This window comes from Pristis pectinata, chromosome 12 (assembly GCF_009764475.1).
Source record: "Pristis pectinata isolate sPriPec2 chromosome 12, sPriPec2.1.pri, whole genome shotgun sequence".
NCBI classification, from domain to species: Eukaryota; Metazoa; Chordata; class Chondrichthyes; order Rhinopristiformes; family Pristidae; genus Pristis; species Pristis pectinata.
The window spans coordinates 19,486,619-19,511,706 of record NC_067416.1 but is presented as its reverse complement, the minus strand read 5'-3'; the positions used below and the strand labels follow the sequence as shown (position 1 = coordinate 19,511,706).

At 39.6% G+C, this 25,088-nt stretch overlaps 1 protein-coding gene across 1 annotated transcript in view; it reads right to left on the bottom strand.

Annotated features, from left to right (window-relative positions):
- tacc2 (transforming, acidic coiled-coil containing protein 2) overlaps window positions 1-19,792 on the bottom strand; it is an 80,425-nt gene extending 60,633 nt beyond the window's left edge. Inside the window, 2 exon segments of the mRNA XM_052027598.1 lie at window positions 6,572-6,696; window positions 19,431-19,792. Of these exon segments, the coding sequence (XP_051883558.1) occupies window positions 6,572-6,696; window positions 19,431-19,498 (193 nt within the window). The 5' untranslated portion in view covers window positions 19,499-19,792.
- Window positions 19,793-25,088: the final 5,296 nt, after the last annotated feature.

Here is a 25,088-nt window from a genome sequence, read left to right as displayed (position 1 = left end):
ACTCCCCCTGCCCCCTCCCCAATTGTTTGCTATGTGCTTACATTCAGGGCAACACAGTAACCAACTAACCTACCGACAAGCAAGACATTGGCATACGGCAGGAAACTGGAGCAATTGGGGGAAGGCCAGGTCGTCACAGATAGAATGTGCAAACTCTATACAGGCAGCACCCAAGATCAGGATCAAACCTGGGTTGCTGGAACTCTGACGGAGCAGCTCTAACCGCTGCACCACAGTGCCACCACACTGGAGGGTGGTGGAGGCACATTCACTGGGGGCTTTTAAGAGGGGCTTAGATGGGCACATGAATGAGAGGAAAATGGAGGGATAGGGGCATTCTGTAGGTAGGAGGGGTTTGCTATGTTGGCACGACATTGTGGGCAGAAGGGCCTGTTCTGTGCTGTACTGTTCTATGTTCTACGTTCTGTGATCTCTGCCACAATCCGTTCACTGCTACCTTAGGAAGGTCACCCAAACTCCATACAAAAGTAGGAGAGACTTCATCTACCTGGAGCAGGCAGAGCAGGTACAGGCAACAGACTGCATCATAGACTTCCCCACTTGCAGGTGCTTAATGACTGCAGCTGCTTTTTGGGTTAACAGAGATCTCCCTGGCAATTTCCTGTCAGGATAACCTGGCTGTAGTGTTGGAGGACTTGCATGACCCCATGCACAAAAAAAACAAACCTCCTATTGGTACAGTTCTTCACCAGCCTGTCCAATCCCCCTGACCTATTGGGAACACTTTCATGCCCCCTCCCAGCATCATTATATCCATTCACTCAATAGCAACCCTCTTCTGCAGAGGAGCTTCACCAGGATGCTGCCTGGATTGGAGGGTGTGAGGAGAGGTTGGACAAACATGGGTTGTTTTCTCTGGAGCATCAGAGGCTGAGGGGAGATCTGATAGAAGTTTATAAAGTTATGAGAGGCATAGATTAGAGAGCCAGAATCTTTTTTCCAGGGTAGAAATGTCAAATACTACAAGTGAGAGGGGAAGGTTTAAAGGGGATGTGCAGGGCAAGCTTTTTTTTACACAGAGAGTGGTAGGTGCCTGGAATGGGCTGGCAGGGGTGGAAGGAGATACGATCACGGCATTCAAGAGACTTTTAGATAGGCAGATGAATATGCAGGGGATGGGAGGGATATAGACCACGTGTAGGCAGAAGGGATTAGTTTAATTTGGCATCACGTTCGGCACAGACATTATGGGCCGAAGGGCCTGTTCCTGTGCTGTACTGTTCTATGTGGTGTGTTCCCAAAGAGCTGCTTAAAAAGATTACTTCTGAAGCACTACAGTGTAACAACTAAAAGAACTTGCAACACATCAGTAGAGAACATCAGGCTGAAACCAATAATGCTGGTTTCAGTATTGGCATTAGACAGTATTTCAGTATTGGCATTAAACCTGATAATGTTGTTCTGTGAACCTTAGAACTGAAGTTCTTGATCCTTATGCAACTTTCAAAAATAGGATTAGGGTGAATCTGGATTAACACAAAAAAATTGTAGAGAAAATTATAGACTATTCATCTGCTTTCTAATAATCTTTCATTGAGTGGCAGAAAAAATATCATGGTATGCGACTTAATTTTTAGTCCATTTTTTAATGTATACCACCAGAATATCAATCTTTGACGATACAAAAGGCTTTCCAATTTCAGGATGTATGCAGAGTTTGTATCATTTTAACTGATATTTTGCTTTCCAATTCTTGATGTACTAAAGAAATAATACAGTATTCATAAAAAATACAGGCACTAAATATCAGCTGACTCTGACTGAGAAATTTGGCATTAGTTAATTTGGCATTTTATGTACAAAATGCCTTTGCAATCTCAGGATTTCCTAAAACTGATGGATTACCTTTTGAAGTGTAAGCAGCTCTGCATAGATTAAAATGAAAACTGGAAGAGTCTGCTGTTACCCAAGGCCTCACTAATAATGTGCAAAGAACTGCAGTTTGTTAAATTTTGTGGCATCAATTCAAAGCAAAGTAACATGTTCTCTCTTTCAGTGATACCTTGACTCACCTACGATCTAATTCCAAATTTTCCCCAAATCGCTTCATAAATCTGATTAACAAATATCAATGAATTTCAAACAATCAAACCTGGCATCAATTTCCTTTTGCAGAGGGGAATTCCACTCTTCTCCAACCTTCAGTCTTCAAAAATCTTCCCTAACTTCTCTCCTGAAAGGTTGGGTTCTCTTAAACTACATTCCTAATCCTAGAGTCCACTCTCAGTGAAAATAGTTTCTCCTTGCCTCCTCTTTCACTTCCCCTTAATATCTCAAAAACTCCAACCATTAGCCTACTCCTAGGACATTCCTGGGAATACAACCCTAGGTTCTGCAGTGGATCTGTCAATAACTTTTCACTGCTTTAATCTCTCAACTATCAAAACAATGCAGAAAATCCAGCATTAGTCTAAATAATAAATCCATTAATAAGCATAACATTTTTCAAATAAAGCATGTTGGATTTTTAGAACTAAATGCTTTGCCAACAGCATATTCAGCAATAAAATATGACCAGAATGAAATGCGTTAAAATGAAAACTGCCTGAGAAAATCCCATCTAACTAGATTCTATTTTCAAAGACCAACAGAGATTTACACATCATGTTCTATATGTAAACTCCTGCTGACTTCAAATTTGCTTAGTGCCAACAAAACAACCAGCATGAAGTGATCTTTTTCTTTGTCACAACAAGCACTTATTATCTCTGCAAAAATATCAGGTAAGTAGCATTGATTATTACTTGAATGTCATTCTGTATTATTAGGATATAAACATTAACTCATAAAACAAATATATAAACAGTCAACCACAGACAACAGCCAGCACCATTTTGAGTCCAGATGCTACTTATGGTTGGTTCAGGTAAATGCAGTATCTGACTTCTTTTAAGCACGTGAATAAAGGTTTGAGGAAATCTAATACTGCACTGTGGATAGCCATTGCAAGGATCCAAGTCACAAGAATGAACTTAGGCTTGCTTTAAGCACTAAATACCACATTCTCCAAAAGCTGTTATCGTAGTTGTTACTGCCTCCACCTCATGCAACCAAATAATTATCCTGATCATTTAGTAAAATGCAAAGTAGTACAAAATTTCTGCCATGGTGCTAAGCTTTCATTGCAACAAACTGTAAATTCAATGTCATAAACCCGTAGAGTCATACAATACAGAAACAGGCTCACCACGTCCATGTGAACCATCAAGTACCCATTTATATTAACCCATTTACCAGCACTTGGTCCATAGCCTTCTCTGCCTTGGCAATTCAAATGCTCATCCAGATACTTCTCATATGTTTTGAAAGTACCTGCCTCCACCACCTCAGGCAGTGCATTCCAGATTACAATCATCCTTCTTCTTTCTTCCTCAGGTCTCAGATCTCCTCTAACCCTATTAATCCTCACCTTAAACCTAATTTTAGACATCTCCATTTTGGGGAAAAGTTTCTGACTATCCACTCTACCTATGCCCTTCATAATTTTGTAGATTTCTATCAGGTTCCCCTTCAGCATCCTCTGTTCCAGAAAAACAAACCCAGCCTATCCAGTCTTTCCTCATAATTGAAACATTCCTTTCCAGGAAACATCCTGGTAAATCTTTTCTCTGCAGCACACCCTCTGCAGTGCAGTCACACCACCAGAAATGCACAACCCGGAAAAGTGTGAACTGATACACTTTGGAAGATGGAATTTGAAGGCAGAATACAAGGTTAATAGCAGGACTCTTAGCAGTGTGGAGGAAGGTATAGGGGAGATGTCAGAGGCAAGTTTTTTTACACAGAGTGGTAAGTGGCACTGCAGGTAGAGGTGGTGGAGGCAGATACATTAGGGACATTTACGAGACTCTTAGATAGGCACATGAATGATAGAAAAATGGAGGGCTATGTGGGAGGGAAGGGTTAGATAGATCTTAGAGTCGGATAAAATGTCAGCACAACATCACGGGCTGAAGGGCCTGTACTGTGCTGCAATGTTCTATGTTCTAATACTCCAGCTGTGGCTTATCCAAAGTTTTATGAAGTTGTATATGACCGTCATGCTTATAATTCCATGCCCTAGCTAATGAGGGCAAGCATCCTGTATGCCTTCTTCACCACCTTATCCACTTACGTTGCCACCTTTAGGAATTTATGGACTTGTACGCCAAGGTCTCTCGCTTCTTTCATACACTGTAGGGCCCTACCATTTTTGGTGTCTGTCCTATTTTTGTTAGGACTGACAAGATGTATCCCCCCAAACTTACTAAGGTTAAATTCCATCTGCCATTGCTTTGCCCAGTTTACCAGCTGATCAGTATCATTCTGTAGCCTAAGACTATCCTCCTCACTATCAACAACACTACCAATTTTTGTTCATCAGTAAGCTTATTAATTATTCCTCCCTACATTTATATCCAAATCATTAATGTATATGACAAACAGTGCGGGTCCCTGCACTAATCTCTGTGATACACCACCAGTCATTGGCTTATAATTACAAAAGAAACCCTACATCATCATCCTCTGCCTCCCAAGTCAACTCTGGATCTACACACAAAAAATGTTGACTGTCCATTTCCCTCCATAGATGCTGACTGAGCCGCTGAGTTCCTCCAGCTTTTTGTGCTGCTCCAGATTCCAACATCTGCAGTCTCTTGCATCTCAATGGTGGATCCAATTCGCCAACCTGCCTTGGATCTTATGGGCCTTTTGGACCAACCTTCCATCTGGGACCTTGTTAAAGGTCTTACTGAAGTCCATATGAACTTTATCATCCACACTGCCCTCATCAAAATATTTTGTTACTTCAAAAAAACACAATCAAATTAATCAGACAGGATCTCCCACCAACAAATCCCTGCTGACTATCTCTGATTAACCTTTCCAAGTTTAGATTAATCCTGTCCCTCGGACTCTTTTCCAATAACTGCCCTACCATTAATGTTAGAGTTGCTTGGCTGTAATTACCTGCCTTATCGCTGCTGTTCTTTTTGAATAAAAGTGCCATATTTATTGTCATCCAGTCATCTGGCAGCTCACTGTGACCAGCAAAGATTTAAAAATCTCTGTCAGGGCCTCAGCAAACTCCTCCCCCGCCTCCCATAGTAGCATGTGACACACCTTATCAGGCACTGGGGAATTATTCACCATTATGCCCGCCAAGACATCCAATACCTTTTCCTTTTCAGTGATAACATGCTCTAGCATATTCTCGACCCCCTCCCTGAAATCTGAAACTACAATGTCGAGAGGTTTTAGAGCATATTCTTCCAGGGAAATAACCTGTTTGAGCAACTTCTTAACATTGGTAGCAACGTCTGATACAAATCATCACTGTTAAGTGATTATAGTGACTCCGGCTTCAACACCAAAGTCACTTTGATGTTTATAAACATGCAGCTACCATCTTAGTAACCAATTGGAAAGAGATTCTTTGCACTTACTGGGATCAATTTTACTTTGATTTTCTTGGTGTTAAAAAGGCAGAAACAGCCTCAAAATGGGATTGCTAACTTTACTATCCTTGTAAGGCTGAAGCTGCAGTTGAGTCCACACCAAGTGGCACCGAACACCAGATATCCAAAATGCCCACCTCTTTAATGTAGAAGTTTTAGATGATGTAAATAGCAACACAACACCATTGACATTGGAACTGGTCAAAGTGTGCATCATCTTTTGTTGACGACAGAGCTGAAAACACTGAACATAGGTAAATTTGGAATTAGAGTTTCCAGGGAAAATAGAGCAGTCCTCTAGGATTTGCAAATATAATGTAGACCATTCCTCATCCAGGAAAATGCACCTCTATTACAGCTACCCTCCCCCCAACCAACTTCCCATCCTCAAACTTGCCATGCTGGAGGCTGGCACAGCCAATACTGGCAGGGATTACAAAAATGCATTTGAAAGGGCTATTGGAACCCATAGTCTAAAAGAGTGAATGTATGTCATCCCAGACTAAAAATCAAACCCATTGTTTGAATGTCAATTACTTTAGCATCCCACCAGTTTTGTGCTCTTAAAAATCCAAGTGATTCTTATACACGCTTTACTATTGGATGACTTTCATTAGAAAACAGAAAAGGGTAATTAAATCTTCAAAGCAGTTAAAATCCCATCACTGTTTCGTCAATGCAATTTCTTGATTTTGTTACTTTTTTAAGGTGAGCCATCTTTTAAAATTTCTTTTAAGTTAAAAAAAAAGGTGGGTCACTGCTTGGCAAATACCTGCTTGATGTTCACAAGAAAAGTACTGCATACAGGAATGCTTGGCTGAATATTAATATGAAGGAAAGGCTAATTATAATTATTTGTTTACGATATGCTTGATCTTATTAAATTTTTTGAAAAAACAGTTATTCTCTATTTCCACCTGGTTTAATGGATGTGAACCTCTTCTCAGAATGGCTTGTTAGATGAATTATATAAGAAGCCACAATAAACATCAGGAAATGCAAACTGCAACCCTGTCTAAATTACCCATCCTTTTCCTGTATTGTGTAATGCGTAAGGAGACCTATTTTATCAATCAGACCTTCAGAATCCCTTGATTCTTGGTTTTCTTTACCTGAATCTTCTGAGGGTAGCTGCTCTTGGCTTTCCTTTTCAGCAGCAGTGGGAGTGATCTGGGGAGGGACTTTCACAGGTGTTGTCTCCTCCGGTGTCTCGAAGGCTCCCTCTGAGTCTGAGCTCCTAAAACAAAATGAACACGTCCTGTGAAAAAATTATTCAATTTCACTGAAATTCCAACCCCATTGGTATTGTTCTTATTTCTCTCCAATAAGATCAAAAGAACATGCCTAGCTCTGGTTATTTTCTGCATAAACTGGAGTCCATAATCTCCTCCACCATACACAGCAGACCATGTCCATCGAGCCCACTGTACCGGAGACAGAATATGCCACGGATTAAAAGCCATTTCTTTACTGATACCATCCACAAGATATCTTGTAGTTTAGTTCAAAGCAGCAGAGAAACTGATGAATTCCTGTTCGCACATGTGTACGAAGTTACTGCAGACTAAGCATCCTTTATGCTCCCAACAACTGACGTTCTTTCATAAGCTCCTTGTATGGCAGAGAGTAACTGCTTTTACATTTGATTCCATCATTTTCCATTCACATTCTGAACTGGCTGCTGGCACAGCATAGGCCAATGCAGAACTTCAGTGTCGTATCCAACGGCACCAACCACTTGATTGACTAGATCCTGTTCTATTATATTCACTGAATTTAAATGAGATTGCAAACCCCAATCTTGCTTTCACAGCACCAATGCCTGGAGCCTACCACTATCATGAAGGTATTCTTGTTGTAAAATATGTCTACGTACACAATGAGATATTCACTGCAGTAGCACAATCTTTTCATTCTATTGTACCAACCTCCTGTGTTTTTATGTGCCCTAATTCTGCATCAAGGATAAGATTTTAGAAATTTACACTTTGTTTCTTTTTCGGCAGATTTTTTTTTAAATTGATCAAAAATAGCAAAGTACTATGGATGATAAAATAGAACTAACATTTCAGCTGTTAACAGTGAGTCAATATCTGCAGTTGGTGTGCAATGATAGCAAAAGGTTAGTGGCAAAATTCTGTCATCACTATATATTCAAATCAATGAACACTGAGACTTGTGGACAGGGCAGACAGTTTCTCTTAAAGTGACCGGCAGTTTGAGATAATGTTTTGAGATATCAGGGTTTCACAGTAAAACATATGAAAGAACAGGAATGGGAGTAGGCTATTCGGCCCCTCAAACCTGTCTACCATGAAATTAAATCCTTATTCCCCATCACTAAGTACAAACAAATATAAAAAAAATCTACATTTTTTTCTAAATTTATGATTTCATCAGCTGAATGTCAAGTTGGGAATCACCCTTGCAAATCTGCAACAACACCTCTCAAATCCACATCGTCCATCAGCAGGCAGATGGGAACACCCCAACTACTTGCAGCCCCCCTCTAAGTTGCACACTGTCTTGACTTGGAAAGGTATTGCCATTCCTTCACCATCACTGGGACTAAATCCTGAAACTCCCTACCATCAGCTTTGTGGGAGTACCTTCACCAACTGCAGCAGCTCAAGAAGGCCACTCACCACCAACTGCTGCTGCACATTCCTAAGTACCTTCCCACTAAGGTTCCTTTGTCATCACTCCCCCATTCAAACCTCCTAGAGCATTTGGTGCATGAAAACTCCACCAACCCTAAGTCTCCTCCAAGTTGCACACAATTTGGACAAACATCTACCCCTGTAGCTTCATTCGCACCAGATCAAAATTCTAGAAATTCCTGTTTAGAAGCATTGTGGGGATACTCATCACCACCCAGACTGCAATGAATCAGTGCAGCTCACCAGTACTTCTCAAGCACAAACACGGATGGGCTTGGCTTGCTAGCATTACCTGCATCTCATAAATGAACAGAGGAAACATTAATCATCTATAGCGGAATGGGTAAAGACCATGTTAATAAGTGTGCTGATTCTGTACGGTGAGACGCTACTGCTAGATCCTGTATCCATGAAAGAAGCCGTGCATGTGGTGAGCTAAAGTCATGTTCCGTGAAATTCATTTTTGACCCCATCTCTTGCTGATTGGATGGGGGGAGGGGCAGTTGGTCATTATAAAGGAATAGATTACTATATGTGAGAATGAACTCATTTAATCAGGAGGAAAGGAGGAGGATAGAAACCAGGAAAGGAACAAAGAAAACAAAAGGCAGCAGTACCTCCTGCAACCAAATATGGTATTATCGACCAGCCAGCACAGTAAAGTCAATTCACAATATGCTGGATTTCCTCTCCCTAAAAAAGCTTCACTTTAACAAGTGGACAATAGGGCCACTCTTAATTTAAAAGTACTTCCAATAGTGATCAGCATTATTTTAAAAGGAAAGAGTACTAAATTCTGGATCTCTGCCAACTCTTTCATTTTCAAACCCCAGTAACTGTGCAGACTTCAGCTGAGCTCCACCACTAACCTGGAGTCTGACCCGTTTCCTAGGCAGCAAATGGCCCAGGGACAAATTCTATACACTCCCTATCACCTCTCACCACTGTCTGTATTCAGTCTCAATACAAAGAGACATTAGGCTGGCTGGGGTACACTGTGATAACATGGTTATTTATTTATTTTTATTTTAGGATGGATGAGATTCCATTATAACTAAAAAGCCTGTAATCATTTCCTCCTTGGTTATGTATTTTTACATAAAAGTAAAATGGTGATGATAGATTTCTAAAAAAATGCCCAATGTGCTTGCAGTATTGAATCAACCTGAATTTATTTGCATATTGGTTTATAATTTTGACAAACTGCCTGTTCTGTAAAATGTCAGTTCTCACAGACTCAATGCTGACCTTTTCACTACCACGATAACATCTCCTACTAAAACCTCAGCTCCAATGTTGTACTCTACATTTTTGCTTTAAACACTGCATAGTAATAGTAATTTGATTTGGGGATTGTAAATCATAAACGAAAAACTACAACTTATAGGTTTGCAGATTCTAGGAATTGTTTTAGCATAAAAGCATACAGCAAGTCCCTCCAATTTCCTAGCGTCACCAATTTTCGTTATTGAGCTACAAATCACACATTCTTAGGCTGTGGTGTAAGGCTTCTGCTACTTTCATTATCTGTGATAACTGCGTGACTATGCTCAAGTGAAGGAGACAAAGGAATAAGGCCAGCAGGCATTATATAGAGGTTTATGAAATGGAATAAGAAATACAGATATCCATCCTGAAATGTCTGTAATCAATCCTATTTCATGGCAATAAGACACGCTTCATCGAAAATAGGTTCAAATGCTGCAATTTCCAGTCATTTTTTTGCTTTAAAATCTGTTGATCAAAGAGAACAAAGAAGATTTCTTCTTAATGGGGTTTGATTCAGTGATGATATTGCTAGTGTTTTATTAGAAGCAGCAATCTAGTGAATATTCAATAAGTGATATCATGAAGCCAGTACAGTCAAACATTTCCTTGCACTGCAGTCACCATAGTACGTTATAGTAATGTTAGCACATTTACTGAGGCCATATGATATTGTTGGACCAATTGTTACTTCTAGTGCTGCTGAAGGTGAAATTTAGTTTAACTCAAAACAATTTCTAACTGATGGAGTTGCTTACGAGACAATCCTCTCACTTCCCTGCTTCCTAATACATAATGGTAAGGTCCTTTGCATTGTTGCCTCATTCATCATCTTAAAGCTTCTGGAATGACAGATACGCAGTGATGTGTGCAACATTAAGATCACATTGAACAACAGGCTTTTGAGGCTGGGCTGCTTGGGCTCAATTAAATCATAATCCTTTAGAACAAACTAAGAAGACAGGTTTTAATTCTTTCAACAGAGCTCAGATCTCCAAAAGTAATAATTCATTGTTTTGTTCTGTTTATTCTTTTTTAAATGGTCAATTCTAATGAATCAATCATTGTGGGAATAAAATACTCATCGATTTATTGATATTTGTAAATATATGTAAAGGGTTTCCTTTCCAAAAATAGGTTAGTTGGTTGCATAAGTATGAATTTTTGCAATTTACTTACAAAATCTAGCATGAGCATTTATCCACAAAGAATGGCCCTGCTATTGTCAGTGTGTTTACAGTAATACATTGGGATTGCCAATTTATACTGCCTCAGTATAACCGTAGCTAGAGGCCAGGCCAATGATCTAGTCTTGGCTTCAAGTCATTTAAACAGCTAAACGGGAGAAAAGATTGGTTATGGTGGGAGAACAGGGCAGTGGAAAAGGATTGTGTCCCATGAATCCAGTATTATTCTATCATTAGGTGCTCTGCAGGTGCTTTTAAATTTGGTACTTCTTTAATTGGGGTCATATTAAAGCAGTGTCAGAGGCAGCTCCTGTATTTTGTAAGACATAACAGCTATTAGGTATGATGAGTGTATAAATTAAGACATCTAGCGATCGTTCATTTCATACATGATAAACTTCAGGCCAGGGGCAGCCTGGGACAAATATTATTGTGCCTAACCCTCACTTTCCCAGTGGGCAGAAAGAATAATGAAAATGTGCTGTTCCCATTTACATCACTGCAGGGGTTAGGGGTTAGAAATCTGCAGGGCATGTGTGTTCCCTGACTACCTCTAACTCACAGCTCTAAAGAAACACAAAACACAGAGGTGATTGGATATGAGTGCCTGAGTATTGCTATTTACTTGCATTTTTCATTCCTTTATCTGACTTATGCAAGGCACCATGATATGCACAAAGGATTGGAAAGGAAAAGTAAGAAAATAATAAGTAAGCCTCTGACTTTGATCCAGCAAAGATTACAATTCAGAAAATAAAAAAAATGACAATTATTTAAAAAAGAAAAGTTATGTTTAAAATTCAGAAATAATTAATAAATTGATCTGGAAGCAAAAGACTTTTTGTACCAAAAATAGGTCAGTGTCTGTCTGGATAGCATGGTACATTTCTCTGATATCTAGGGAAAGAATGTGTTAAGTCCATCCAGTCTCCCGCAAGCTTTGATTTAGGCAGCTTTGCCCCTTTCCCTAAATACAATGGACTTGAAATTCAGAGTCTCAGAAGTGTCTTGACCCTTGTTCAAATCTCCATATTAAACACAAAGGGCACATAGGCACAATTTTTCCACATGCAAGCATAGACACATTTAATCACAGACTCAGGTCCTGGTCCAAAATCTGTACTGTCCTCAGCTCCTGACTTAACCTAGAAATTCAGGACTATTGTTTCTAAAATATTGGTAGGTTCATTAAATTTAATGCCTGGAGTGAAATAATAGGGGTCTCTATCAAGCAGCCTTCTTTTACCAATGAAGATTACAATAAGAATAAGGTTCTTCATTTTTATGTTTAACTTCTTTAAATTTTTAAGATGGTTCCATTTAATTCACATGGAAAGCAACATACAAAGAAACACATTTTTTCCCATGAGTGTTGTGAAGGGCGACATTCAATATTATAAAAACTCAGCAAACATGTTTCAATTCTTTTCCATTTCATCTCTTACACTTCAGATCTCTTTTGTTCATTATTTTTATATTTCTTTGCATTGTAAGATTTAGGCAAGAGTGTTAGGAATTGCATGGGTTAGCAAGTCAAATTTTGATTGCAATTTAGCAAATGATAAGAAATTATTTTAAAATGCATGACCGAATCCATCAAGAATGCCTTTGCTAATGTCAGTATTTCGGCAGTGGCTCATTGGGATTGTCAACCTTCCTATAGATCAGAAAACTTTCTGATCCATTCCAAAGTCTGTATTAATTCAATGATCTCAACCAGTATTCCAGCAATAGGGAAAGAAAATTTGCCAAGGGTTTTTGTTTCCAATCATTATCTATTGTCCTCCAATGAAGACAAGTGTACAGGATTGTCAGTTGAGGAGTGAATCACACTAACTTGCGATACCTTCAATCATCAGACTAATTAAATTATCTTTAGCACGGCACTCATGATATTTCCATGCCTGCACTCATTTTTACATTCACCTTGTGGACAAACACAAGGGGAATTGTCAGAGATAGGCTGCTATATATGGATAAAACAAAAATAAAGCATCAATATCTTCAAGGTGGACAATAAAAGAAAACAAACAAAAATTCAGTATTTGGAATTGTGGGGAATGTCCCTGATTACTGTATGTCATTTATTTGTGTGTCTGGACAAATTTCAGTAACCACAGGTGAAGGTCTCAGGCCATACTATCCACATTATCTTGCTGTAGACAATATGAGACCTTCAGAAGTTTGGAAGTGTGAAAACAAAGAGAATCAGGCCTTCTTAAGACAACTACAATAGAGGAAACAAGGCGCACAGTGAGCCTATTCACATTCACTTAAGTAAGACATTCATCTATTGCATCAAAAGCTCCATATGGCAAAGACATTGTAGGCTCACAATACTTCTCTAGCCTGGTGGTTTATTGGTGCTCTAGTTTTCAGTTTAACCAGAACCATGTGTTAAAATGTTACACATCAACAGCAATTCTTTCATTAAACTGGTATTTGAACTTTGACTCACAAAAATGGTGTCTGCAGCAGATGGCAGCATAGGCTTTAATAATCATTCCCTAAGCACCTCACCTAACTTAATTGTTTGATGTTTCTATTCCAAAGGAATGTTTAAATAACCAAGCTAGAATATCTACCCTATCTATGCCTCTTGTAATTTTATATACCTCTCTCCAGTCACCCCTCAGCCTTCTTCATCCCAGGAAAAACAAGCTCAGCCTACACAATCTCTCCTCATAACTAAAGTCCTCCAGTCCAGGAAACATCTTGGTAAATCCCCTCTACACTCTGTCCAGTGCAACTGCATCCTTCCTCTAGTGTGGTGATCAGAATTACACACAATACTCCAAGTGCAGTCTAACCAGTGTTTTGTAAAGTTGCAATATAATAAGATAAGAGATTAGATAAGATTTCTTTAATTAGTCATATGTACATCGAACCACACAGTAGAAATGCATCTTTTGCTTAGAGTGTTCTAGGGAACAGCCCGCAAGTGTTGCCACGCTTCCGGCGCCAACATTGCACGCCCACAACTTTCTAACCCGTACGTCTTTGGAATGAGGGAGGAAACCCACGCAGACACGGAGAGAACGTACAAGCTCCTTACAGACAGTGGCCGGAATTGAACCCGGGTCGCTGGCACTGTAACAGCGTCATGCTAACCGCTACACTACCGTGCCTGCCCAACTTCTATATTCTATGTCCTGACCTATGAAGACAAGCATGGCATAAGCCTTCTTCACCACCCTATCTACCTGTGAGAATGGAGCTATTGGGGGTATTGTTAAAAGTTGATTATAGAAATGGTTTTAAGGAGGAGAGGTATTGCAGCTGCAAAGAAATCTAAAGTCTTTGACAGATGAAGGCACAGCCACCAATGTGAAGGGACTGGGAGATGCACAAGAAGCCGGAGGTAGTGAAACAGGAAGTCATTAGTGGGTCGGGGAGCTGAAAGAGATTTCAGAGATAGATTCCAAACAAAGCTAAGAAGACAGGTTGGAAGTTTTAAGTGTGAAGCACTGAGGGGGACCAGGGTACAATGAAGATCATCAAAAATGGGTGTGCTTTTGGTGAGGGATTGGATTCAGACAGCAGAGCTTTGGACAAGCTTGCATATCATAAGCAGGGAAAGGGAAATCTGCCAGGAGAACATTAGAACAGTTAGATCTGGAGATGACAAAGGTACTAGTGACAATTTTGTCAGAATATGGGCTGAAGTAGGAGCAGAGATGGATGACATTACAAAGTTGGAAATAGGCAGTCTTTGTGATGGCAATGATGTATATGTCACAGAGGTTGTTAAAATAAAACCCAGACCATCTGCTACTCTAATGAAGAAAGGGATAGATCTGGTGGTGATATTATTTGGTTTGTAGCCTCTAGCTGTAAATACTAGTAGTAATATATCACCATAGATCATAAACAGTACAGCGGCACACCAGTCAGTGCTTCTCCCTCACTGCTCCAGAGACCTGGGTTTGATCCTGATCTTGGCTGCTGTCTTAGTGGAGTTTGTACATTCTCCCCACGACCGTGTAGGTTTCCTTGTAGCACTATGGTTTTCTCCTAAATGCCAAGCATTAACTGGCAACTGCAAAATTGCTCTTAGTGTAGGTGGGAAGCAGAAGAGTCAGTGGGGGGAAAGCGAGGGGAAGTTGGTGGGGATGCAAGAAGTAAAATGGGATTAGATGGGTGCTTAATGGTTGGCACAAAAACTGTGGGCTGAAGGGCCTGGTTTTGTGCTTTCTGACTCTTTGACCGTCTTTACAAGTTTTCAGCAAAAAAAGATATTTGACAAATCTTTATTTGGGAACAGAGAATAACTGCACAATAGTTTTGGCATAAGTAATGCACATGTACCTACGTAAGTTGTAGCAAAACACATTTAAATAAGTCAGAAAAAAATGAAAAGTGATCTTGTCATGATAAGATTTTCTCTTCATTACCTCTCAAGGACACCCTCCAAGTAATGATTCTACAATACTGCACAATCCTGTGAAAAATAAAAACTAACAACGAGAAGAATATGTAGTAACTGGGGATACATCAATTAAATAATCTTCTGAAAAACAGAAAATGCTGGAAACACTCAGCAGGTCAGGCAACATCTATGGAAAGAGAAACAGAGTTAGCATTTCAGGTTGAAGGGTCTTCTTCATGTCTTCGACCTGAAACGTTAACTGTGTTTCCCTCTCCACAGATGCTGCCTGACCTGTTGAGTGTCTCTAATATTTTCTAATTTTATTGAAGGTTTCCAGTATCTACAGTTTGTTTTTTATTTTCATAAATAGTCACCACCTATTTGGGGTTTAAATTACATGTTCCCTTTCTAAATACCTGCACCAGCTATTTGTATTTGCACCGTTTAGTGGATATACAGTTCTAGCATTGAAGTAACACAACTAGTTGAAGCAATGCAGATGCTGGGAACTCCATGTGAACAGCTATTATTATCTAAAGAACAGAAACACTAATTGTAAAAAAAACTTTTCATCACTGTGCTGGAAGAATGAGCTTTGAAGAGTTTATTCCAACTTCTTTTCTTCTAGTTATATTTATTGAGCTTATTCACCTCATTCACTCAAACCAATCATAATTTGATAATTTGACAATGCATTCAAATGAAAAAGTCACAATTTTCCATGCCCTTTATTCATAAATATAATTGTTTCTGCTATCTTCTTCCCATGGCTCTGCATTCCCCTAACCCACAAAACCACATGTAATATTTCAAAGTCTATTCTCCTATTACCTATATGTCTAACATCCCATTTATTCTTTTTGTATGATTTTTTTCTACCTGCACTTATAGTCTTGTAACCGGATCAGCAGATTATCTGTGTTCTTCTCCTCTGTTTAGAATCTTACTATTTAATGTGTATTTCTTTTTACTTCAGTGTTATTTGCACAATGCCTGTTTCTACCCTTACTCACAAAAGTGGAGCCTTTTGTTGCAACCCATGACCAGTCACAGTATAATGAGTACAGTGTGCTACATTGGTGCTGTTTCCATTATTTAAAAGGACATTCTATTGCCATCAGGAGACTTAACCAGGAAGCTTCAGTATTCACTGCAGGCTGCTCAAACACTATCCAATGTATGCTGCAACTCATATGGAGTGTCTTCTCCAACATTTAGCTACTTGTTGAAAAAGTAATGGTTGTCTCAGTTGTGATGTTGCTAACGCAATCTATTATTGGAGATTCTGTTATGACTCAGGATGGGTCAGGAATTTCAGAGTAGGAGGCAAGGACATATTTATCAATGAACAGCTTACTCTCTATCTTCACAGAGCCACCCGGTCATCTCTGATGAATAATGCACTTGTCGGCCCAGGTTTCTCCAAGACCAACAGTGACATGTGAAGTGCTGCAGACAGACCTCCTGCCACGTTTTCATTCCTGAACTGCTCTCTCCCTGGAGGTCAAAGTCACATTGATGCTCAGCTTCCTCGCCACAGGATCCTTTCAAACATATGTAGCAATTCTCTGCCATGTATCACACTTTGCTGCTCACTGCAATATCAGAGAGGTCACCGAGGCACTGCATTCGTAGAAGAATGAATTGACCTACTTTAATTTCAAAGAAGAGAAAGCCATCACAGGCACAGGCTTCTCAGCCATTAGTTACACTCATGTGTCTCTTACAATTATTTCCTCAACAGATTTTTTCCTGAATGTACAGGTGGTTATGGATCAACAGAAGATTTCCCTAATGGTGAATGCCTGGTTTGTGGGAAGTACCAATGGCACTTCCATTCTTTGGGAGAGTAACCTGCCAGACATTTTCCACAACCATCCCTATCTGGAGAGATGGACAAGCGCAACCCTCTGTTTCACTGGTTCTGACACCACTTTGCAGCCTTAACACAGATCGGAGTGGCACTACAAGAAGATTCATGCAAACGGCAGAATTACTATGAAAAATAACATTAGACATCAGAAAATATAACTCCACTGCCTGCATCAGTCCAGGGCTATCTTGAAGTATACACCTTGCAGTATGGAGACTTCAGAGTTACATGAGGACTATATCACTCAGCAATCTGAAGAGAGCAACCAGTGCTGAAGGAAGAGCAGCATCCAGGTCTGGAGCCTAGGGATATAGGGAACAGGCTGAGGAATAATAGGAGAAAGAGGAGCAGACGGATGGGGACAGCTGCCAAGGGAAGATTCCAATAGAACACTACCAGCCTCATCTTCCAGCAGAACAGAGAAGAAAGGTACTGACTGCAAGTGCAGCAAGGGTTTCTCTGATAGAGATTTGCTTTTCATAAAGAGATTGTAAAATCATTGTCACAAATGCAAGTGACCTTCTCCACGCTCCAATCCTTAACAACATTCAGCAATAATCTGCAAAGACAGCCCAAATGACATATTATAATTTCTCATATTCTCTTTTGTAGGTCACCTGCATTGATCATAACACAGCAATGGATCAATCCCGATCAATCTACTACAACAATTCACTATAACCATTCACAGTGGTGCGCAGCTCACCCTGACATATCTTATGAGCACATGAAATCTAAAGGACCCCAATTTACAGACAGTGATGAGGCTTCCGTCAAATGGAAAAACCCAGTGAATGTGGCAATGAAGCAGAAATGAGCATTAATTCTGATACTTTCTTCTTTGGCTATATTGTTCAAGTTAGAATTGGTCCTAACCACTCAGAGGCAAGAGTGAAGCAGGGCTATTGCAATGATGAATGAAATTAAATTGGAGAGGGAATAGTGAAAAGTGATCTGGAACTAAAAACAAAACCCTCTTTTGCAGTGGAGCAAATCTTCTGCTGCCTTGTGAACACTGACACGCAGGTTGAATGGAAATCCATAACCAACAGACAGACTCATTGGATTCCATCCATATATTTATCGTCATTACATTTTAGGTCAAAGAATCAGGAGTGGGACATTCTTGTTTGTTGCTAGCAATGAATGGGTGTAAGGCTATCAACCGCCAGTTGTACTAACCCCTGTACATTGAGTTTCAATTACTTCAATGAAACCAAATGTCAGGAAGTGAGTAGAACCAGCAGCCAAAACTCTCACACTTGCAGCTGTAGTAATCAAAGACATGTTTCTCAAGACCCCCACCCCCCTCCTCTAGAATGTTTGGAAGTGGTTTACTATAACTTATGTAGTTGAAGAAACCTGAATAATTTAATGAAAATTCTGCTGGTGAATTTAGAAGTCATATATCTGTTTAGAACTAATGATATTTGGAAATGTTTGTGAATTATTTTGCATGCCTTTGAGCAAATCTGTCATTAAAAAAGGATGATGATTGATTTGCAAGGCCTAGTTCTGCAGGGTGCGAATTAGTTGTTGTTTTATCATACTTAATAAATACAGAACAAGTGCCCAATGTAAGGGAATAAGAAGAGAAAAACTGTCCCATTGTGGCTTAGTGCCAATAATTGCCAGAGTGTTAATGGACCGGAATCAGCATATTGTGTCCTATACAGCGTACAGCTGTGATATATAGTATACTCTTGCATTAGTTACACCCAGCCTCAAGGGGTGGTTCTGTTAGCTAGTCTCTTCATTTACTGCTGCAATAAAGAAAGCATTTGGTTTTAAAATGTCACAACACCACAGAAATACTTTTATAATCATCATACTCACCAAGACTGGAAGTCAGTCATCACCTGCTCAACATAAAGCCCAGAAGAAGACAATGGAGCTTCCATATTTATTTCAGATTTCAAGTCGCCCTTTGAACTAGCAGCTGCTTCTAGCTGTATTTCTGCTGCAAGTGCAGCACCATCAGAGCCTCAAACAGGCAGCTTGTGCACAGGCTGAAATTGCTACATGTGAATGTGCTGGGAAAAGAAAAACCTGCAGATGTTTTTCAATGTGGATCTATAAGATTGGATGTATAACCAGATCTCTGCTACATTCCTACCGTGCGGTACAAAAGAAACCTATGCATTTTATCAGTACCAGGAAAGCGGTCTCTTGATTTTAAATAATCCTATTCAAAAAAGACACTGAAGGAGAAAGCTTTTAAAGCCAAAAGGAGAATTCCAAAAGCATCAATGTGCAACTGCACAAAAGGATAGAACAAATCTCTCAGAAGTGCTCTTATGGTAGATATGCAGTTTAAAACCAAAACATCACTAAATTACCCTCAGATGTCTGAGCATTTCTTTTATACATCGTAAATATTATTCATAGTTTACAGCAATATTACTTTTATTTTAATATTATTTTGGATAATTATGCCATTTAATATTGCCCTTCAGGTTTATCATATTGTCCTTTAGGGTTAGTAGAAGCTTGGCCAATAGGTGGCTGCCAGTACCAGCTATGCTGTGATGGCTGATAATGATACTGCTGGCCTAGTCAATGAAGTGGGGGAATTATGGTTTAAAAACAAAACAAAAAAAATGATGCAAGACTCACATAGCCTCTGAAGGTTCCTGATTCAGGCTGCTCGCCTGCCTCTGCTGCACAGACTGGGAGCCTCCCATCCTTGGCTTGTCCCTGTACAGAAGCTCCAAGCAGGGCCAGCCTCCTTGTTAGCTCCACCAGCAAAAAGCCCTGAGAGGTCTGACTATAGGGCTGCGATGCTGCACTGCAGATGGAAACAGCTGCTTGCATCAGTGACAGCAGTACTGTAGCGGCCGGCTCTGATCTCTGAACTGCTGCCAGCTCCTGGATGCATCAATATTACTAGAGAGCTTCCCGCCTATCGTGGAGTACACAACAATGACATTCCCAGTCATCAACAAAAGCAAGCACAACTAAGTACTGCAACAAACCCACACACAAAAACAATGGAAAGATGGCAAAACATAGGTTAAGATGACTCCTCCCTATATACTCATAGCCATCTCTCTAAAGAGCCACAATAAGAAGGTCAGGTACATTATTCATCATCTACCTATTTGTATATTAAACTGCTAAAATCAGGGTTAGTTTAATGCCTCTTTCTTTTTAGCAGAGCTATTAATTATACATCAAATATTTATTCTCATAAACACAGAACAGTAGAGATATATTTTTTCCACAACCATACATCCCTTTTCAGAATGGAATATTCCACAAGGGAAGTAGACAGCACTTCAACAGGAGCCAATGCACATACTGAGAGAACCGGAGCTATTTCATCTGTTGTATTTAACTCATTGACTGCTGTTGCCAAGGAAACACAATTAACAAGCGCTGCATGAAGAATCCCAGATTACTGTTGTGTTTCAAATGGCCACTGTTTGAGATGACATTCAGCAAATATTCCTTTCCCATCAAGAATAGAAAACAGTCATTCGGTAATTCTATCACAATGATTTCGTGCACATGTAATATATTGAATCCAGCTTTGGAGAATAAATTGCAATAAACCCAAAATAAGAACAAACTCCACTGTAATCACCATTATAAAATACCAATACCAAATAATATTATAACAGGAAACTTCCTCTGATAGCAGTTGGTAATGATAGAATGGAAGATTTTTTGATTGGAGTCAGGCTAATAATGCAGTAAGACTACATGAAGCATTTAATTCTAAACATTTGCACGTGAACTTCACAAACCTAAACTTCTTATGATACTCAGGTCAACATAATTTCACCTTGAAGGTATCTGCTTTGCTCTTGATTTTTGAGCCACTAATGGACATTACTGCATCATTCTCAAACCAGAAATCTTCATTTAAAAGAAGACCTGGTACAACCGTGAAACTGTTGGGCAGACAGTGTCCTGAAGCAACACTTCTACTGCTTGGATCACTCTGGAAGCATCCTTCAATGCAGTCCAAATAGGATAAGAAGATTTGTTGGGATTGCTGCATGAAGATTCCTGGCTTATCTGGCACTAATGAATCCCACCCCTTGTCAGAGCTGAGAAATAGGAGGAAGAAATGCAAGAGAAGGAAAAGTAGGAGGAGTAGGAAGGAGCTTCACCATCTCCTTTCTGGTCAGGCAGTCACTGTTTCCAATCAAAGTTAAAGAAGCCACATCCACCACAGGTCCCATTTTAACTTTCTTCTTTAGATGATCATCTCAAAATCCCCCTCAGCCAAACCACAGAATTTCAGTTACAGAGACATGATTATCCCTTTGCTGTCCCTCAGTTCCTGTCTTCTGTATAGCACAGCTTTCCCAGGGGTTGCAGCTTGGCCAGTGAATGGATATTGATTCACATTACATTTTCTTTCTATCTCACAATTTCTTCTGATATAAAGGCTGCATATAGTAAAAGATAGACATCTCCTACCTACCCACCTCCTAACCTAATGCAGTTTCACCAGGGGCCTATATAATTGCAGCAGGAAAAATTTAACCTTGAGTCCAAATGTTTTTGCAATAAAGGCTGACATACCTTTTGCAGCTTAATCGCTTGCTGTTTCTGCACATTAACATCCAGCAATTTGTGTACAAGAACCTCCAGGTGCCTCTGAACACCAACACCTTTCAATCACTCACATCTTTTCCACCAATGCAGATGGCTTCACATTTTTCCACATTACATTCCATCTCCCATGGCCTCACCCACTCACTTACCTTATGTCCCTTTGGAGTCTTTCTGCGTCCTCCTCCTAACCTGGACTGTCACTCAGCTTTGTATCAGCAGTAAACTTGGATACACTGCATTTGATCCTCTCATCCAAATCATTGAAATAGTCTGTGAGCAGCTCGGGCCCAAGCACCGACCCATGACACCCCACCAGTCAGAACCTCCGGATTCAAAAATGACCCGTTTATTCCTAATCTCAGTTTTCTGTCCATTAGCCAATCCTCAATCCATGCCATATATTACTCCCAATGCTGTGAACTTTAAATTTTTCAGTATCCACTTGTGGCACCTTTTCAAAGGCTATATGAAAGTCCAAATCCACCACATTCACTGATTTATCCTCATCTATTCTACACGTTACAACCTCAAAAAACTCCAACAGATTTGTCAAACATGATTTTCCTTTCATAAATCCATGTCGACTGTTCTCAACCTTACTATTATCTTCTGAGTGTCCTGTTACCACATCCTAAAAAACAGATGACATAATTATCCCTACTACTGATGTAAGACTAAATGATCTGTTGTACGCCATTTTCTCTCTCCCTCCTCTCTTAACTAGCTGGGTTAAATTTATTATCATACAATCTGTGGGAATCATTCTAAAATCTACGGAATTTTGGAAGATGTCAAACCAATGCATCCACTATCTCCATAATCACCTCCTTCAATTACCAAAGCTTAGGGTTCATTCACCAGGTTATGATTTGTTCAGTTCTGTCACAACTTTATGTCTTTCTCCAAACACTGGAATGAATTGCGATAAGTTTGAAGAGCACATTAAAAAAAATTACACGCAAGTATATAAGATGCATGCACGCTTGTATGTACTTATTGACTTGCCAGTTGAAAAGGTAAAAAGGCAAATGAAAATTTAAAGGTAACAAGGTTTCCAATCATTTGATCTGATGAAATAAACTTCTTCATGGAATGTTGGCATGGACGTAAAGCTCAGAAAGAGGTTCAGGTGCAGACTCAATAATAGTTTAACAGCTTGAGAGTTTGTTCTTTGTGGAATACATAGCTTGGCCATAACCAGGCAATGAACTATAGGACATCCTTCTCTTGGTGGCCTTTCTCAGTTCATTAAATTTGATTGTCATGTCATGGTTGTCAGACATAGCAACACGGATTTTGCTGGCAAATGCCAATTCCCAAACTTACTACATGAGCTATGCCAGCCATTTTCCAGCTGGACTCCAGCAATAGCACATGAGTTTGCTAAGATATTTCAGCATTTATGTTAAATGGGCCTTCACATACTAAGACTGGTGGCGGGGGGGGGGGTGGGCGGAAATGAAGTATAAGCTACGAAGATTTTATAAAATTTGTTGTGATTCATTAAATATTCTCAATAATTCTAGATTCAAACAAAAACTTAAAATAATGCTATCATTTCAAAAATTTTTATTTTTAATTTAAAAAAAATTCTCTTTATGTTCAGATGTACTTAAAACCTCAACAACCTTGACAGATGGGAAACCGGGTCTGTCAGCATTACCTCTCTTTGAAGGCTCTGTGCTGTTTGTCACTTGATTTGGAAACTGTCTTAATAAGCAAGTTTGATTATCCAGATTTGGCTAAGACAGTTTGAGGCAGCACGCACAAGCAGCAGATCCGTGTCAGTAAAGCTTTTCAGGCTAAGCTTTTCTGAATGGATAGTCTTCCTATTGAAGGAGTCACTTCATATACATGGCTGCTCCAGTCAAGTTTCTGATCAACATTGGCCCCCATGATATTGATAAAGATTTAGCAATGTTAATAACATTGAAGTATATCACAATGTTACTGACCACTTATTAACCAAACCTGAACATAATCTAAGTTTTGCTGCTGCAGGAATTGCTACTTAGTTTTCTGAGAAGTTACGAACAATTATCAGTAAACATCCTCACTTCTGATCTTATGATGGAAGGTAATTAATAAAGCAGCCAAAGATAGTGGGGTTAGAATAATGTCCCGATTGACCCCTGTTGTGATGCCCAGGAGCTGACATGAATGACCTCCAACAACCATAACATTCACATTTGTGCAAGGTATGATTCAAGCCGGTGGAGAGTATGCCCCTACAGTTTCCATTGACCTCAGTTTTACCAAGCTTCCTGGTGCAACACTCAAAGGAGCACTCTCAGTGCTTCTGCAATTAACTTCTTTTGTCCACATCTGGACCAAAACTGCAGTGATATATGGATGCTAGTGAATGTAACAAAGCACAAACTGAGTACTGGTGAGTAGGTATTGCCAACAAAATGCTCAGCTTTGCTGATGTGGGTAGACTACTGCGGCAATAATAAGCAACAAACAATCCGCTAGAACTCAGCAGGTTGAGCAGCATCTGTGGGAGGGAAGGAATTGCTGACATTTTGGATTGAAACCCTGTATCAGGCAATAATTAGATTGGATTTGACCTGCTTGTTGTGCACAGGGCATACCTGGCAACTTTCCATATGGTTAGACAGATGCCGAGTTTGTTACAGTGTAGAAAGGCAAGCCTTGCTTTGGAGCATGTCTTCTGCTCTACAACCAAGATACTGTCAGATCCCATAGACTTTGCAGTATCCGAAGCTCTCAGTCATTTCTTGATGTCACGTGAAATGAATCAAGTCGTCTGAAGACCGGCTTCTGTAATGGTGGAGACTACAGAGAGAAGCCGAGGTGGATCAACTATACTCTTCCATTGTTACACTTCTCGTGCAAACACAGTTGCTGCACCAGAAGGATGTGGAGGAAACACTCTGCAATCTTTGTCAGACCTGTCCAAGTTTATGGTCAAGGAGAATTAAAGAAGGCATGTGAAGTGATAGTTTCTGCTCCTTATGAAAATTAGCTCCAGGTTCAAACCGAAGGTGCATTATGGATGATGAATGAAACCAATCAAGTGTCCAGTGAAACTCCACCAAAATTTGCTTCTGTCCCAACACAAAAAGGGTAGCCCAGAATACTGCCCTCTATGGGATTTGATTTGATAACATGACACATACAATAATTTTTCCTTTTAGAGTGCTGTTAGTCTTTTTTCGTGTGTTATTGAGCTAAATATGCAATGGCAACAAAATGCTTTAACCTACAACTGGCAAAATCCAGCTAGGGATGAAAATATTGGTTTCCATGGGCACCAGATGCAGACTTTGTGTGTAGTGGTTACATAGCTGCTTATCCATAGTGAGGTGATACTCCAGAACAAAATAATTGGCAGGAGTATAAATGTTAAGTTAAATTTGTGATCTCACCCATTCACTGATTAAACAGATCAGATTCAGCAGCTCCCATTGGAGTTGCTAGACTTGAAAATAATTTTACGTTAAAGAAAACTACGCTTTGAAACTCAAGTATTTCAGTCATGAATGTTGTGTTAATGCTATGGATGTTGGTCAAGATGAATTAAAAAATATATAATTCTTTGAAATAAATTTATGGAAATACAATTTCTTGTCGCTGATTTTCTGTAATCACTGTGTGTATTCATTATGACGTGTGACCAGCTCTGCATGTTTGATGGGTAAGATTTCTTGCTGATGGTTAAAGGTAATAAAATACTTCAAA